General features: G+C 32.1%; 2 protein-coding genes and 1 long non-coding RNA gene across 9 annotated transcripts in view; 1 reads left to right on the forward strand and 2 right to left on the reverse strand.

Annotated features, from left to right (window-relative positions):
* Dgkepsilon (diacylglycerol kinase epsilon) overlaps nucleotides 1-206 on the reverse strand; it is a 156,195-nt gene extending 155,989 nt beyond the window's left edge. For 6 of the 7 annotated variants that reach the window (XR_013003243.1, XR_013003242.1, XM_076391867.1 and 3 more), the window contains exon 1: nucleotides 109-204. The gene's annotated coding sequence lies outside the window, so the exon portion shown is untranslated. Of the gene's footprint in view, nucleotides 1-108 lie in introns of all 7 variants that reach the window. The other variant, XM_076391866.1, reaches the window with a different exon arrangement.
* Nucleotides 207-9,307: 9,101 nt separating this feature from the next.
* Nucleotides 9,308-9,958, forward strand: LOC143187646 (uncharacterized). The gene is made up of 2 exons (XR_013003248.1): nucleotides 9,308-9,493; nucleotides 9,639-9,958. It is a non-coding gene; the product is annotated as an uncharacterized LOC143187646 (long non-coding RNA).
* Nucleotides 9,959-10,470: 512 nt separating this feature from the next.
* Nucleotides 10,471-14,367, reverse strand: Lic (dual specificity mitogen-activated protein kinase kinase lic). Its single transcript, XM_076391864.1, has 7 exons — nucleotides 14,235-14,367; nucleotides 13,916-14,082; nucleotides 13,221-13,386; nucleotides 11,658-11,894; nucleotides 11,408-11,587; nucleotides 11,103-11,320; nucleotides 10,471-11,035 (listed from the first exon to the last, which is right to left on the reverse strand). The coding sequence occupies exons 2-7, from the start codon at nucleotides 13,978-13,980 to the stop codon at nucleotides 10,900-10,902; spliced, it is 1,002 nt and encodes a 333-aa protein (XP_076247979.1). The 5' UTR covers nucleotides 13,981-14,082; nucleotides 14,235-14,367; the 3' UTR covers nucleotides 10,471-10,899.
* Nucleotides 14,368-16,738: the final 2,371 nt, after the last annotated feature.

Raw genomic sequence — 16,738 nt, forward strand, 5'->3', positions numbered from 1 at the left:
AAACAGTATATAATTGCTATTTAAGGAATAACATTCTATCAATTTTCGTTACTGCAATAAAATAAAGCATTTTGAAGGAAATACGATTATGAGGAAAATTTTTTTTACTAAGTCATTTGAATCTTATCCATTAGATTAACATCGTATTAACAATCATCACGTTTTGAAAGTAAGCACACCAAATACGCTTGAGCACGCTGTTAAATGACCGTTAAACAGCTGAACAATGTATCTGATTATCCAAGACCCAATCCTTGCCCCACCCCCCTAGAGATGCTACGAAAATCCAGCATTCCCATCTATAACGTGAGATTCCATGGCGTAGCCTCCAACGCGCGACAGGAGCACTATTGAGATGATATACAGGGAGGACAATAGGTAATTGACTAACTTTTAGATACAGTAGAAGACAGGAATTTTTTTAACATAAACCGTTTGTTAATACTTGGGAATGATGTATGAAATATATCAGAAATATATCTACCACAAGTCGCCATAGAAGTTCTAGCTCTCTTGATTGCGTTTTCATTATATCTTGATAAATTTCAGAAGATATATTCACTATTGTTTCTCGAATAGTATCTTTTAGCAGCTCAAATGTATTTGGTCTATCGGCCTTATTTTTAAGATCACTTCACAGAAAAAAGCCCGGATGCAGTTTAGTCTGATAATCTAGGTCTAGGTGACCAGATGAAATCACCAAAACGAAAGATTAACCGTAACAGTAACACTAAATTATTTTAATAGAATGTTTTAACAATTTTTACTCGTCATTGAATGGTGAAATGCTTCATGATTCATTTGCTTTACTTGTGCCGTCTAATCTAAAACTGCCCTCACCCCAGCCTGCGGGAATACAAATTCCGGGAAAAAAATACTAGCCTATTCCTCTTTAATAGCACCCTCCGAAAATACCTTTCTTTTTAATTACATCCTCAATTTCTTTAAATAATAGTAAAAACGAAATTCCACATTTCATACATGAAAACATACCGATATCTTCTAAAATACTATTTTCTTCGTATATCTAATTGCAAAGAAAAATTTCACTTTTGCTACTCTTATTTGCACTTTTTACTTACTTTACTTTTTCCAAATTCACAATAGCTTAGTCAAAGTTATTAATTAAGTGATTTCCTAAAACAGCAAGTGGCACTGCGCATGCCCGACAAGGCAATAGATGGGAAATTTAAACGGTTTTAATTTCTCATACGTAATTAAAACGAAAAATAAAGTGAACCGACTAGAATTTTATAAATCTGATAGTGTAAATCGAAAGTTTGGAATTAGCATCTCTCAAAAATGTAGTGCTTCCAATCTGCACCTTTATAGATCTGCCAAAAGATAGTAATACAAAATCAAGGGTATAGCTGGTATGTTAGAAAACACATTGACAAATCATTAAAAAACTGTATACTGTAAAACGATCTCAACACAAAATAAATACCATTAGTCTGTTTGAAGTTATACCCCTCCTAATTTTACAAACGTCGTAAGAATTTAGATGAAGATGTAAGAGTATTAGGTAACTTTCATGAGATTAAGTGTACTTGTACAATTTACATTATTCCTGCAGTGAATATTCCCATTTAGAAGTTGTAAATCAATATTTTGATAATAGCTCCCTCTGAATATGTGCCTTCGTTTAATAGTACCTTCACAATTTTTTGCGTAAAAGCCAAAAGAGGGGTACACTCTGTGCGTGCTAAAACGCATTCATATCTCTTAAAATAAAGTTTATTTCCAACATGCTTCGACGCCAAACACCTACGCTTTAACCAACTGTAATTGCATTTTTGTTACGTTTGTAAAATTTGCAAAAATTTTATAATTTGAAAAAGATATAACCAGGTAATCACGGAGGATAGATAGGCTAGCGCAGGTCACAATTTAATTTTTCAAGAAACATCTACATTCAAATTCGAATTCAAAGGTATTGCGCCAGTGTATATTTCAAAACAAATTAAAATCAGTAAAAAAAAAAGACAGAATTAAAGCAATGGCCGAATGAAGTTATTCCACAAGTTATTCCACGTAACATTCCTTATAAAATGTTTTTAATGTTTATGATACTATATATATTTCTGATTGTTCGATTTTGCAACTCTTTGTAGCACGGCTCGAACGAGGAGCCGATGTTGTCCAGAATCGTAGAATTCAGGCGCTGGAAGGTTGGGGAATCAGTATTGGGAAGTAAAGCAGATAGTTGTACTGGGTGTGAAAGACGAGACTCACAGTTATTCGAGAAACAATCACGTTTATTCGTCCTTATAGTAGGCTGTTGGTAGCGCGACTAGGCCAAGAGATCGCCACCGGCACGTTAACTCGCTGAAATTTGTAATGCTGCGAAATCGATCACGCGAACATCGAACGTTTGAGATGCGCGGTATATTCGAATACTATTCGGAAAAACGATGGGTGGTCGACTGTCGGTAGCGCCACCTGTGATCGGTACGGCTCGGCGCTTACGTCGTGTAATGCACGCGAGTGCACGTGTTTACCCTGTTCTATAATAATTATATAAATAAATATTGTATACGTATTGTAAATCACTCGCTACAGTGCGTCGTTTATTCCTACCCAAAAAATACTGATGTACCCAAAGTTAATTTAATTTATATTTTTAGTGAGTCAAGAAAAAACCGCCGAAAATTTGGAGGAAAGTTTTAAATCCTTACAAAGTAAATTATACCCATGGTTATGCCTTATTGTCAATATCTTGTACATAAAAATTAATGTACCATTTCATTTTCAGTGACTGAAAATGAATTTCAGTGACTGATCGGTAGGAGGGACCGCCGCGTCGATACGATGTCAATGTAATGCTGCACTGTGCGCTAAGTTTCTTGTCTTTGTTGGAAAATAGCTTAGTAGCTTCTGCTGCAAAGACTTCTCAAAGCATGTAATTTCAAAATGTTAAGAACACAGTTTAGCTAAAACAGGAAATAATGTTCAAGTTACAAGGCGATATCGCAAGATATAAATCTCCGATTTTTATGAAACTTGGCAAGATTATAGAATAGCCGAAAATATTCAAAGGTATTCTTTTTTACTGGCTCTAATTCATGTTAAGGCGGTTAAAACCACCCCCAAAGTTGAGGATGAAACACATATTTTGCTTAATATCTCGAAAACTATTGCGTGTAGCAAAATGGTGTAAATGGGGAGATTGCGTATCTTTGAACGACGAATTCACCTGTGTAAACAATTTTTGAAAATATTAATTTGTTCAAAAAACTATATTAAAAAATGGTATATTTTCGTTGTTTTCACTGACTAAATGTTGATCGATCGTTTCACAAATTTATATGTGAATACTATGAACCAAAATACAAAATACGGATCAAATAGAATTCTGAATTTTTACGTTATAAACGAAATAATAGTATTCCTAGTTAGACTGAATTTTGTGAGGAATTGGACCCTGAAACGAGTGGCCTTAAGAAACAGATATATTCTTATAATGTTTTCATCATTGCATTGACATGTTGTTTATTGTTTTGTAATGAACCGTGCGTCATAATGCATAAAATGTTCACAGATAGAGCGACTTATCTGTGAACAAGGAGTAGGATTCGTGTGGTGTGCGATTATGAAATAAATTTCACAGACTAGGATTCGTCTTTTCAATTAATATATAACAATATTTATTAATCTAATAGTTGTGCAAATTAGAAATACTTAATACTATTCTTAAAGCTATACAAGTCTATTAGCACCGACTAGATAGTAGATCTAACATCTTATCTTTGGGCCCTCTTTGAACCCTTCGCTGTAGGGGTAACGTCGTGTTGCGCCTGCGCGTGTAGGAGTCATCGCAGGATATGCGCTCTCTATTGGGTTCCGGGTTTTTGGCGCATGCGTCTGGTAGTGTTTGCGCCGGCGTATATAGAGCGTTGTTTGTTGATTGGCTCGTACTGTCATCATCTGGTCGTCAACGTGTGTACTATCGCACGCCATAGAATGTCGCCCTGATGACGTACTGATCTTGTGCGCACGCGTAATGGGAATCGTTCCGTTGTGTGTGCACACGCGTCCCGCGTGTCGCTGGCGCGAGGGTTCGATTAAGGGTTCGATTAAGGATTCGAGGTAAGGGTTTTCTATCACTGCCACTGTTAGAATCTAATTATCACTTATCATTTATTAATTGCAAAAGGAAAAATGTCCTGCAACGCCGGATTTCCTCACAGATGAGGTCGCGGCTGGTTGTTACAATAGTACAGACAATAATAGAAATGAAAATAATACAAATGAAGACAAAAGTTTTATTGTTCCAAGTGCATTAGATTTCATACTTCAACAAGATGTGAATAAAAATGTTAATTCCGAATTTGATTCATATTTGTTAGAGTCACAAATACATCATAATTTAAACCCTTTTTTCTGGTGGAAATGTAATACATTTAAATATAAAAAATTATCAAATCTAGCAAAAGCTTATTTAAGTATTCCAGCTACATCTGCTAGTTCAGAGCGGTTTTTCTACAGCTGAGAATATTGTAAATGACAAGCGCTCTTGCTTATCACCTGAAAATGTAAATTTATTAGTATTGTTACGTCCTAACTAGACGACGGTCGTCTCGAACAGCGGAGATCAACCTTAGGGGTTCTTGCTCTTTTAAAGTGCTAAAGCACACCTTGATTAAAGTTTCTCTTACATGTAGTGGAAGGAGAGGGAGGAAAGTAAACTGATATATCTTGTTTAGGTGTAACAATTATATATATTTTTAACAAGTCGCAGTTTACATACCAACTCCTTCTTCTTAACTGAGTATACAAAGTCAAGGATGTCACCGCGCCAGTGTAGCCGGTCGCTAGTCATTCTGGGTCGCTTCTCGTCGCGAGTTCCTTTATTTCACACACTTCCCAACTTCGTACTTCGCGAATTTTCTTTACGCGGTATAAGAAAGCGAATACGAACTTCGCGGAATTACTAGCTGTTCCCTTTGATTCTTTACGCGCTATCCCGTTACTACGCGATACGCCCTCGCTGTTAATCCTGACTAAAAGACTAACTAACTGATTGACTCGCCTCCTCTTTATAATATTCTTTTTGGGTCATTCTTCGTAATACCCAAAAGGAAAAACGCTTACGCGTTGTTTTGTTGAATCAGCTCGGCGGTGTTGGTTATTATCGCTCGCATAACAATGTTATGAAATGCTGATGGATTTCGTGCTTATTGACAGCGAAGAAGAGGACCAGGTGAAGGCCGAATATAACAGTATTTTTATATCAAAACAGAAATATTTAAAATATAGATTGTGTACATATATGTAAATAGATATATAAATTGAAACATATCACATACAAGGCAAGAATTAGTTTTGTTGAATTTTTTGTATCACATTCGATTTATGATCGAATGACAATTTATCTATTTTTGCACACACGTTGAGTTACATAGTGTCTTAACGATAAGTCCTGATAAATATAGAAACAAAACGAAAGCTGTAAGGTGAGAATTAGTGAAATGTCATCTGCTTTGAAAATAACAGAAAATAACTAAACGATATTTGTATCGTCAACTCAACATTTATATTTACTTTGATTTTAAGTGCTGTACGAGGAATTAAACGTAAATGTGAAGAGTATTGACAATGTGACTAGAGTCTAAAATTACCGCAAAGCAATCGGCTCAATTCGGCTCAACTCGGCTTAATTCGGCATGAGATTCTTATCTATCTCATGCTCCGGGTACCCGTGAGATACCCGGGAAATACGGGTAATTTTGGTATACTCGGGTATCTCACGGGTACCCGGGTACTCGGGTATCTCACTCGGTTCACTTGAAATCTAGAGCTCTGATGTACACTCAGTACATTTGCAAAAATCGTGGTTATTCCGCTCTTACAAAGTATCGAAATGAAATAAAGCCAAGTACATAAGCCTTTTATAGCTTATGTGAATAGTCCAGTGTGCGCTGTGAAAAATTTGCGAGATAAGCATCACTTTAGGAGTCATACACAATGTGCGCTCTAAAAAATTTGCCACATAAGTATTACTTTAGAAGTCATGCAGAAAGTGAAAAAAAAAAAAGAATAAAACGTAATTGTCGGGCCCTTTTACGAAGGAAATGTTTTAATGAGAAAAGCATTCCCATTAATTCTGTCAGAACTAGATCTAGGGGATACAGAGAGTTTCGAATAAGCTTGTACCACCTCTGCTAAAAAGCAGTTCTGAAATCCTCGCTCAGTTGTTACCAGTATTTAAATTTATTATAGCTGAACGGATCGCTTATTTGACGTATAATTGATTCACCCCCACCACTTGTAGTGCGAATGTAATGTACTTAGCGCAAGTTTCTATCAAAGCTTTTGATATACTAACCAGAGGTTACGTCCTTTCTAATTTCTCCTACTCCCTCTAATCTCTCTTAGTCATTTTTCCTTCCTTAATCCAAGCCTGGTAAAAACATTTCCTTCGTAAAAGGGCCCGCCAAGTACGTTTTATTCTTCTTTTTTTCAATTTCTACATGGCTCCTAAAATGATACTTGTCTCGCAAATTTTTTTGAATGCACATTATGTACAACTCCTAAAGTGATACTTATATGGTAAATTTTTTAGAGCGCACATTGTGTATAACTTCTAAAGTGATGCTTATCTCGCAAATTTTTCACAGCGCATACTGGACTATAAACTATAAAAGGCTTATGTACTTGGATTTATTTCATTTCGATACTTTGTAAAAGCGGAATAACTACGATTTTTGCAAATGTATTGGGTGTACATTTTTACACCGACAATGTTTTTGCTGGGATACACTGATAGTGTTTTTGTGGGGATACATTGACAATACTTTTGCTGGGATCGGAATTATTACGATTTTTGCGAATATATTTGGCGTATATTTTTACACTGACAGTGTCTTTGTTGGGATTTAATTATTTTTTGCAAATTTTACCCCCTATTTCAAGTCAACACGAATATGCAAATATACATGTATAAATTTGTCGCTACTATTTATTTACACAAATATTCAATACGATCGTACTTTAATTTAATAATTTCTGATACGTTACCTCATGATGAATCTCATAGTTTATAATGTTATTACAATATGCAACTCTTTTATTTCGAACATTTCTCCAAGAAAAATATGTAAGCGTTTTTGGCACCTTTGGGCTATTTTTGTTCATTCACAACGACATCGTCAATGTGTAACCAAGTAGAAATTCCGACTCTTAATATACACGTATAATGACACTTGCGTATACTGTTTCCGCAACGAAACACTGACTGTTGTTGTGGATTGTAGCTATAAAAAGTAATAATTACTTTTCATAATTAATAAATTTATTAATAAGATACTTTTTGTGTTTTTATTTTTATCCCTTTTATGATATTATATTTTCTAGTAAAATATGTGTACTTATGATTTTCCTTTATTGTATCTACTTATTATGGGTATTGTAACCCTGATAGTTGGGGTTAGGGCTGTTATTCTAATTCAGACTGTGTGTACGATATTTCTATTTCATTAAAAGAATTTTAATAATTAGTAACTGTATATAACTTATATACTTTTAAGCACAAAAAGCTTCTAGTTTGATTATTAATTGGTGCTTGATTTACAAAAATTTCTACTTCAACTATCTATAAATATAAAAACTGATAAGCGCATAAATAATGCTTATGCCTAAATAACTGAAACCACAAAATAAATATAATTAATAAATTAAACTGAAAACATATAAACTCCTTTATTACTTTCATTTAAAATACACAATTATAGAGAAAATAAAACTCAGATACATAACCTCTATTTCAACAAACTGTCAAACGAAAATCATATAATCATCAAATTTACCTGATGTAAAATAATAATCACAGCAACTTCAAAAAAATCGGCAATCGGTACACGATTGCTAAAAATAACACTGCTAGTTTATAAACATTTTTATTCATCCAATAAAAATACATTTATTAACAAGAAGTTTCACGATATTATTCATATTATCCATTCATACTTGGCGCGAATCTCTGCTAAAACTCCTGATATGTTACCAATCACTTCAATCAAACAATGTCAACACACTTTTAAATTGATTTAGGACTAGGAAAATCGCATTTGACATCTTTCTCATTCGCGCAAATTTACATAAATCTATCTTTCTCTCTCTAACACAACTAGTGATATAGTTCTTACAGACATATTCCTATAATATTACTACCATTTACCGGCACACGAGCCGCTTAATATGCTATTTTTTCAATAATGTATAAACTAATTTCACTTATATTTGCATCAATACGTAGATGAAGGTTCATAGAGTTATAATTAATCAACTCCCATGAAGAAAACATCTTCTAAGATAGTTTTAAAAAGCTCAAAAGTTCCAACATTTCTCCAGATCCTCGTGTATAAAAAGTCTCGGCGAGCTCTCGCTAGTTATCCCCACCACTCGTGGTGCATGGTGTACTTGGCGCGAGTCTCTACCGAGACTCCTGATAATGTAGCCGAATGGTGTTATATCCATTTACAATAGCGCAAAAGATGTATAAGTCTTCTATATAAAGGAGAAACTTGTTACTCCTGTATTTACAATAGAAACATACTTTTTGTTTCTAATTATAGACTGATAAGCAAACAATACTTTAGATTAAGAACTGTTACTAATACCACGACTTAACTTTTACGTCTAAGGAAAGATACCAAATGTGAGACATTTGTTATAAATAAATCAAAGTATAGGAAAGACAATAAATCTACAGGTTTCTTGATGTTGTAACAATCCGATCTATACGGTAACAAATGGAATAATCTATTCTTCCATCCTCTGTAATTAGATAATGTGGTGTTTCATTCTTTCATTCGTATGCTAGTGGGATATTAAATTATTATTGCATCACTTTGCCGTATCTAAACGATTAATTACCACGTACATTATCCCTTGTGCACTAGTTAATCAAATGTTATATTCATATTCTTTGAATGATATGGAGCGAAAATTTCAAATTAAATCAAATAAATAGTTTACAGATATTTTACAACTAAAAATTTTGTGTATGACGATGCAAATAATCATTAAGAAGAAATCGATTCATTCGCACTAGTTTAGATTACAGAATTTGATAGTTCCATAATTGACTGTAATAGACCATAACCAGCGTTTAAAAGGTATCTAGAACGGAGACAAGACCTCAGGATTTCCACTCCTGGCCGACGGGTGCAGCAATGTCAAGGGTTTCCAGATAAAATGATCACCCTGTAATTTGCTATTTGCTTCCCCACTCTCATGTTACTTCCAATATGTGTCACTAGTGGCGCTGTATAATACTTCACTAAAATTGGCGGAGATACTTACCTATAACACGTATTACTTATTTATGGCAAATAAGCGTGGTCATATTTTTTCCAATGGTACAATTTTAAGTTCGAATACTTCGAAGTAGTATTGATTGAAACAAACGAAAGTGTTCGTTCAAATAAATATAAGTTATAATGGCATGTATAAGATGTATAAAGAATATATATTATGATCCTTTTAAATGGTACATATAATAGAACAGTTGTAGACTATTTATATTTAAGTTTATAACCTTTTAATGATACAGCTAATCTTTATATTTATATATAATGTGAAATGAAATAGAGCTCATTAAAATGTGATTTTCATGTACTATTTTTTACTTGCAGGTCAGTACTGAAAAGTATCGGATTTTTCGTTGTGGGCGTAAAAATTGCTCTTGATTGTAAAGGAATGAATCTGATGCCACCCGTTTCTGTCTAATATTTTAAATACTTAATACAATACATCGTCAATTGTATTATATTAACATTAATAATGTTCAAACGAAAAAGTATATAAATGTACATTTTTATTTGATTGTGTAATATATAAAATAAAAAACTATATGCATAAAAACATCTTTATAATTATAGTATTAAAACAACACAAAAAAGAATATATTGTAAATATGTATTAAATTAATTAAATAATCATCTTTGTGAATCTGCGTAAAGTGTGTATAATAACAAAAAATTCAAGAAATTTTTAATTTTCAGTTTGTTCTTTTAGTTCTACAATTAATCAAAGTTTTTAACATTACAAGAATGTTAACACCTTTTTAAGAATTGGATAATTTACTATTGGAGATGAAAGTCTTATCAAATGTAGTCAAAAAGTGTAAACAATTTTACATATTTATGTAAAAATACAATGGAACATTGTTTACTACAAAAATCACATTTATTCCATTACTAATTGTTTTAATAAATCTAATTGTTAGTGATAAATAATATGAATATAAAATACACTATTTGAATGAAAGGATAACATTAAGAGGAAGTAAGAAGTTACATTGTACATATTGTCTGAACACCTGTTAATTCTCTATGAACATATTCTAAACTGTTACTCTTTTTTATTCATATTATTCTCCTTCAAAACCAAATACATATAATATAAACATGTAAAGGATTATGAATTAACTGTTATACATTAAAACACAAACTTGTTTCTCTGACACATTTATTGCTTATTAACTTTGCTATACAATTACATTATATGGATTCTCCTCTGAAAATACTCAATGATATGGAAATACATAACGATCAAGTAAATGTTTTATAATTTACACTTTATTTACTATATTGCTATAGTGAACCAGTATTACCTTGCATAAAAAATATTTATATATTATTTACATGATTTCACTTTATTAAGAAATATCTATTGATTCAAAAAAGACATTAAAAATAATTACATACAAATTTCACGTGGAACAAATGAAAAGAACAGAATTTTCTATGATATTACTTTTTCAGCAAAAATTCTACAAACTTCTTTCAAATATAAGCTTCAAATTACTTACATTATATCAATGGATGTACAGAATGATTGGCAAATATGGATTGATATAAAATGTGATAGATCAATCAGGGATGACTATGTTAATTATTCACGTTCAGGTAGGTCTAGAATTTCTTCCACGAATACAGAAACATTTGTATCTTTCTTAGCATGTTCTGTGATAAAATCGTGCTCCAATAATTGACTATAATTCGGACGGGCAGTATAATCTTTCATCAAACTGAAAAAGTATATTGAGTAATGAAAATGTATATGAAAAAAATTTTGTTTAAAAAGGTTTGACTTACCATTTATTGATAAAGTCTTCAAAATTAGCAGAAAATTTACCAGCAGGTAATTTTGGTGCTTCATCTTTTACAACTTGCTTGAGCTGCTCGAATGGAGTACCCCAGGATTCATAAGGGAACTTCCCAGTAGCTAATTCAACAAGCGATATACCTAATGACCAAACATCAGATCTGATGTCATACTGTGAAGGGTTACCTGATGGGTCTATCCTCTCTGGCTGGAAAAAAGGTTAGAATGGAGAATTTATCGAATAAATGGAAACAAGTACATACGTTTTCATATCATATGTTCAAATGTTACATACAGCCATGTACGGTTTGCATCCAGCATCAATTGTTTTTGCAACAGAATCTACAAGGTAACCAGAAATGCCAAAATCACAAATTTTGACTTCCCCTTTCCGGTTAATTAAGATATTACTTGGTTTCACATCCCTATGAATTACTCTTAGTTGCGAGTGCAGGTAATGTAATGCACTTACTACCTACAAATATTAGTCACAATTCAAGTAAGAAGATGAGAGGCAAAAATAGAACTTCTTTTTATTAACTTACTGCAAATGCAATTTTTCCTAAGATATCTTCAGGAATAGCACGTTCATGTTTATATATTTTCGTGTAAAATTTATCCAAACTCATATCCATGACTTCCATACATATCCAAACATCTCCTTCTCTAAATAATGCACCATAAAACTGAACTGTATATTGGCATGCTGAACTACGCATGGAAATATCTAAATCCATAAGTAAGCGCTTTTGTTCTTGTGTATTAACTGTTGCAGTTATTCTCTATAAAATGTAAAAGGTACTTATACTCAAATACATCAAAATTAGTATTAGTATAGTCAATATACAAGGTAATTTACCAACATCTGCCACCCAAAATTACTTGAAAATTATCTGCTATACAGAAAAATATTTGAAATAAAAATTATAAGGTATGAAAGTAAGCACATGATGCTGTAATTACTTTTTTACTATTTTGCTTTCTTATTGAGATGTGAAGGTGAAATTGAAAATAACATTAAACACTGAGTAAAAAACTTAGGATGACACCACTTGATTACTTTCTTTAGGAACTTTTAAAAAATGAGGTCTACCGCGAGAATAAATGAAATCCGAAGACGAAAAATCGTATCATTGCAACATATAATATTATAAATCATTGAACATGTTATATTAGCACTTATTGATTGACTACACACTTGTTATATTCAAAATCATCTAAAGAATATCTCAGTATTTACTTATTTTGAACCAACATACCTCCATAATTTTTCATTCAGCATTCATTCGTTCAGTTTCAGCGTCAAACTTTACACATTAAAACTGAAAACCTTATGGTGATCTTCATATTTCGATAGAAAAGCAAAATAGCAAAAAATTATAGCACTGAGTGGCCTCCTTCATACACTAAGACTTTTATTTCAAAAACTTTTCCATGTAACAGTCTTTAAGTAATTTGGATGGCAGATTTTCGTGAATTACATTGGTATATCGGTACAGTACAGTAGAACCTCAATTATCGGAACACCCATCATCCGAACACTATTATCGAAATGTTCTATTATCCGTATTGTACATTTTGTACTATGTTCTATCAAAGTTACCGAAACTAATTATAACAACAAAATCTACATTTCAATATGGTATTCATGTTTAAAGCGAATATAGAACTATAACAATGTCATCAAGATGGAAATGGATAGTGTTATCAGTTGAAACAGAATGTGATATTATTAAATGATATTACTACAAAATAACAAGTATGCAAACAAACTTAACAGAAGAATATGGTATTCTTAAATTAGAGATTACTAATACAAAAAATAAAAAATGATCAATTGAAAATTACCTATAGAATGTTGATTTATTGGATGCTAGTACTGCCTAAAAAATTGTAAACTTTATTATAGACATTCTTTTATCACTTTAGTGACTTCAGTGATAAAAAAATATCTATATCAGCGCCAATAATATGTGAGAAAGCTCACAAATTTAATGAAAAAATAAATTTAGTATAAGGAAAGTTGATGTTTTATTATCTGAAGTTATTTGTCTCCATATTAGATTCAATAATGCAGGTTCCACTGTGTATATATTTCAATAGAATACCTTAACTGCCATAATTGTTCCACTTTGTTTGTGTTTTACTTTGTCTACAATACCATATGCTCCACGCCCAAGAATACAAAGTGTTTCCAAATCATCTGCTTCTACTACAAAGGTTTTTTCGCCTATTGTTATTGTAGTTCTTTTATCCAAATTTCTTGGCGGAGTACTAGAATATTGTAACCAATTTCACAGAAACACATATTAATACTTAATGATCTATATTATATTTGATAAGTTAAAGCATCAGCTATAAACAAATACATATGACAGTGTTCTGCTGGGTCAAAGGTATAGTGGTAATATACATTTATGTTTATAATTATGTTATCCAAAAGTAAATATGAAACAACAAAACACAAATGTATCACAAAGATAAAATGATAAATATAACTATGAATACAAGCAAGAAATAGACAAAAAGGAGCAGTAATGTTGCAGACTACAATAATTTGATACTTTTTATGGCCTAATACAAATTTTCCCTGATATTAACAATTGACTAACATTTGACAGTCATTGTCAGTCAACAGTTGTAATCTCTGTCATGTGCTATAACATGTGAATGTTTTGTTTACATCTGATGCTTGGACTCGTTTAACATAATATGCTTATATAGATATCTACATATAAAATGTTTTCCACATATATATACATAGAAATAAAATAAGTGTACTGTACTTGAGTAAAATACATACACAGGAACAGGAGTCTCCTCAGGGACACGCAGCCTTAAATTTCCCTTTGCTCTACGCAAGGCCATTATTTAGTGGACAATTTAGAAATATTAAGTCTGCAAATGTAGCAGTAAGTTCAATTCAGTATAATACATGTTCCAACAAATTGTAATAATTACATGAGTATTCTGCAAAGAAAAATAAGGATGTATACATTTTTATGATTGAAAGGTTATGCAATAAATATATTAAAGATAAATATAAAAAAGTAAACGACTAGTATAAAACTTTGTTTGCAATGACATTTCCCGAAATATCATAAAAATAGTTATTTGAATACCTTATTAAAAACATGACGATACTTGACGACAATAACGATAAAATTCAGTAGTTCTATTGCCCATATATGAAGTTTTCATTAAACTCAAACAGTCCCTTGAAATTATTCGCAAATGCCAATTTCTGTTTTAAACTTTATCTTAACTCTCTAGAGATTATATCGTTCTAGGCGAATGTAGCGTTGCGATTCTCGCCTTTACGATTACCAACCAAACTTAATGCTCGAGCACAGAATAAAGCTTATGTGTCCAGATCTCAAGTTTATCTGGTAGTTATAAAATTTGAGAACTTTCTATCGTAGCGCCGTTTGCAGTAAGGTGAGGAATCTTAGCTTCTAATAGCTCCACTCTATAAAAGAATATTCTTTAGTCGCTTCATGAGCATGGATTAAGCCATAGCCGACTCTAGTATTAGCCGTGCTGAAAGCAAAATGGCAACACTGCGAGAGTCCGGGTTCAATATACTGTCGCGTTCTTATATCTCTAAATTATGTGAACTTAGGTAGAAGTCTCAGGCTGCGCCATCACGAAAATAGGTTTGGAGAGAGATTTAAATGAATCGATTATTATAAGCTATGAATGTAAATCATAATGTTGTATTTTAAATGATTGTATATTTCAGTTTAAATTTCACCCAGTAGAAAAACAAAAGGAATATTAGTTGTTAGCAACGATTGAAAAGAAGATCAATCCATTACAGAACTGTAACTCAAACTGACAAGACGTATAATTAAATAATACATTCTCTGTTCCGAACCAATAAGTTTTATTCAGTTTTAAATTAATAGAACAATTTACTAAATAACCAAGCAACAATACCTAACCCAATCTACCGAAACAGCCTCCCACTACCTATCGGGCCACGGCCGTCCGGTTAGCCAGTCTCCCTCTACCGGCCTTTCTTTTTCCCGCCTATTTTTCAAATGTTTATATTAATGTAGTTTTGAAGTCCTGAACGTAAAAAACGGAGCAATAATCCTGGTAGTTTATTTATTTATATTAATTCTACAGTATCTTATTTTTGTGTGTAGTACATTTATTTAATATAATCTATAGCATTTTTGGACATTTTGTTTTACATATATTCTTTTTTAAATTTCATTTACTTATCTATAATGCCACGACGTTGCTGTCTTCCCAATTGCAAGGGAAATTATGATAGTATTTTAAAAGATAATAATTACCATTCCATATTTTCATTCCCCAAAGATGAGGAATTGCCGAAAAAATAGATGGTTGCCGTTCCTCGTAAAAATTGGACACCAACAAAATATTCTGTCGTCTGTAGTCTGCATTTTACAGAAACTGATATCCGAAGGTATCAGAGTATTCTATCACCCAATGGTGTACTGGGGAATATTTTGTTGAGATGTCCAAGGCATATAGCAGGCGCAGTACCATCCATTTTCCCCAATTTACCTTCTTACTTAACAAAACGTGTGCCACCACCAAGAAAAGATCCTGTAGAGCGTGAACAAGAAATCATTCAAAGGAATGAATATTTAGTCCAAGAATTTACTAATTTAGATTTGATTAGTAATTTCTGGGATTTAATAAATAATTATAAAGAAAAGCTTATAATTTCAAACTGTTGGACTATTAAAATAACAAATTCAAAAATTTATTTTTGCATGCTTGTATGTAATGATGATTTTGATTTTTTGGTACTAACTACACAGATTGTGATTACTGACGACGTGAAATTACAAGTTTTTCAAAAAGATAATGAAGTGTCATTTAATGATTTAAAGTGGGCGCTACCTATTGACAAGAAATTGTCTAGGTGGTCTCAGCTTGAGAATTTATTAAATAAATATAAAGTATTACATGATGCAGATTCTAACACTGATATATGTCTTATTGAAAAACATCTTGAGAAGTCTCTAGAACTCAATAAGGCGTATATTATTGCAGAATCAACTGAATTCGCTTACACCAAAAATCTTGAAATAGTAACAGAATAGTAACAAACGAACTAAGATTAGTGAAGTTTAATGATTTACGTATGGTTTACGATTTCGAAAAATATTTAATTGCTAAGAAAGCTTATAAATTAAACTATAACTCACTATATCTAAATAATTTTGACCGACAAAAGGTTTTTCTCGTTGATAATGTATTCCATCAATCTACAATAGCAGCTATGAAAGATTTCAATTATACCGGTACCGCTCAGTTTTTAGAAATATTTTGCAATTGGTGGGACATCGTGAACAATACAAGTAGTGTGAAAGGTAACAAGAAAAGAAACGAATTTTGTAAACCGATTTTGAATGTCAATGATTTTAGATGCGAATTTTTAAAGAAATTTCTAATATGGTTAAATTCTTGGCAAAATTTAGAGACAAATGACCACTTAACATTAGATACTTTCAAAGCTCTGCATCAAAGTACTACAGTTCTTTTACAACTTACAGAGTACTGTTTTCAAAATTTTGATATATCATATCTTCTATCTGGAAAATTTACAACCGAAAAATTAGAGAAACGATTTGGAAATTATAAA

Source organism: Calliopsis andreniformis, unplaced genomic scaffold, assembly GCF_051401765.1.
Source record: "Calliopsis andreniformis isolate RMS-2024a unplaced genomic scaffold, iyCalAndr_principal scaffold0133, whole genome shotgun sequence".
Lineage (NCBI taxonomy): Eukaryota > Metazoa > Arthropoda > Insecta > Hymenoptera > Andrenidae > Calliopsis > Calliopsis andreniformis.

Bases quoted from the DNA above. Each gene is read 5' to 3' on its own strand.
- Lic (XM_076391864.1), bottom strand. From the start codon at position 13,980: ATGGCCTTGCGTAGAGCAAAGGGAAATTTAAGGCTGCGTGTCCCTGAG. The intron at 11,895-13,220 runs GTATTCTATTGA...TACATTTTATAG, and splicing joins GAACAATTATGGCAGTTAAG to AGAATAACTGCAACAGTTAA. The intron at 11,036-11,102 runs GTAAGTCAAACC...ATACTTTTTCAG, and splicing joins GAAGACTTTATCAATAAATG to TTTGATGAAAGATTATACTG.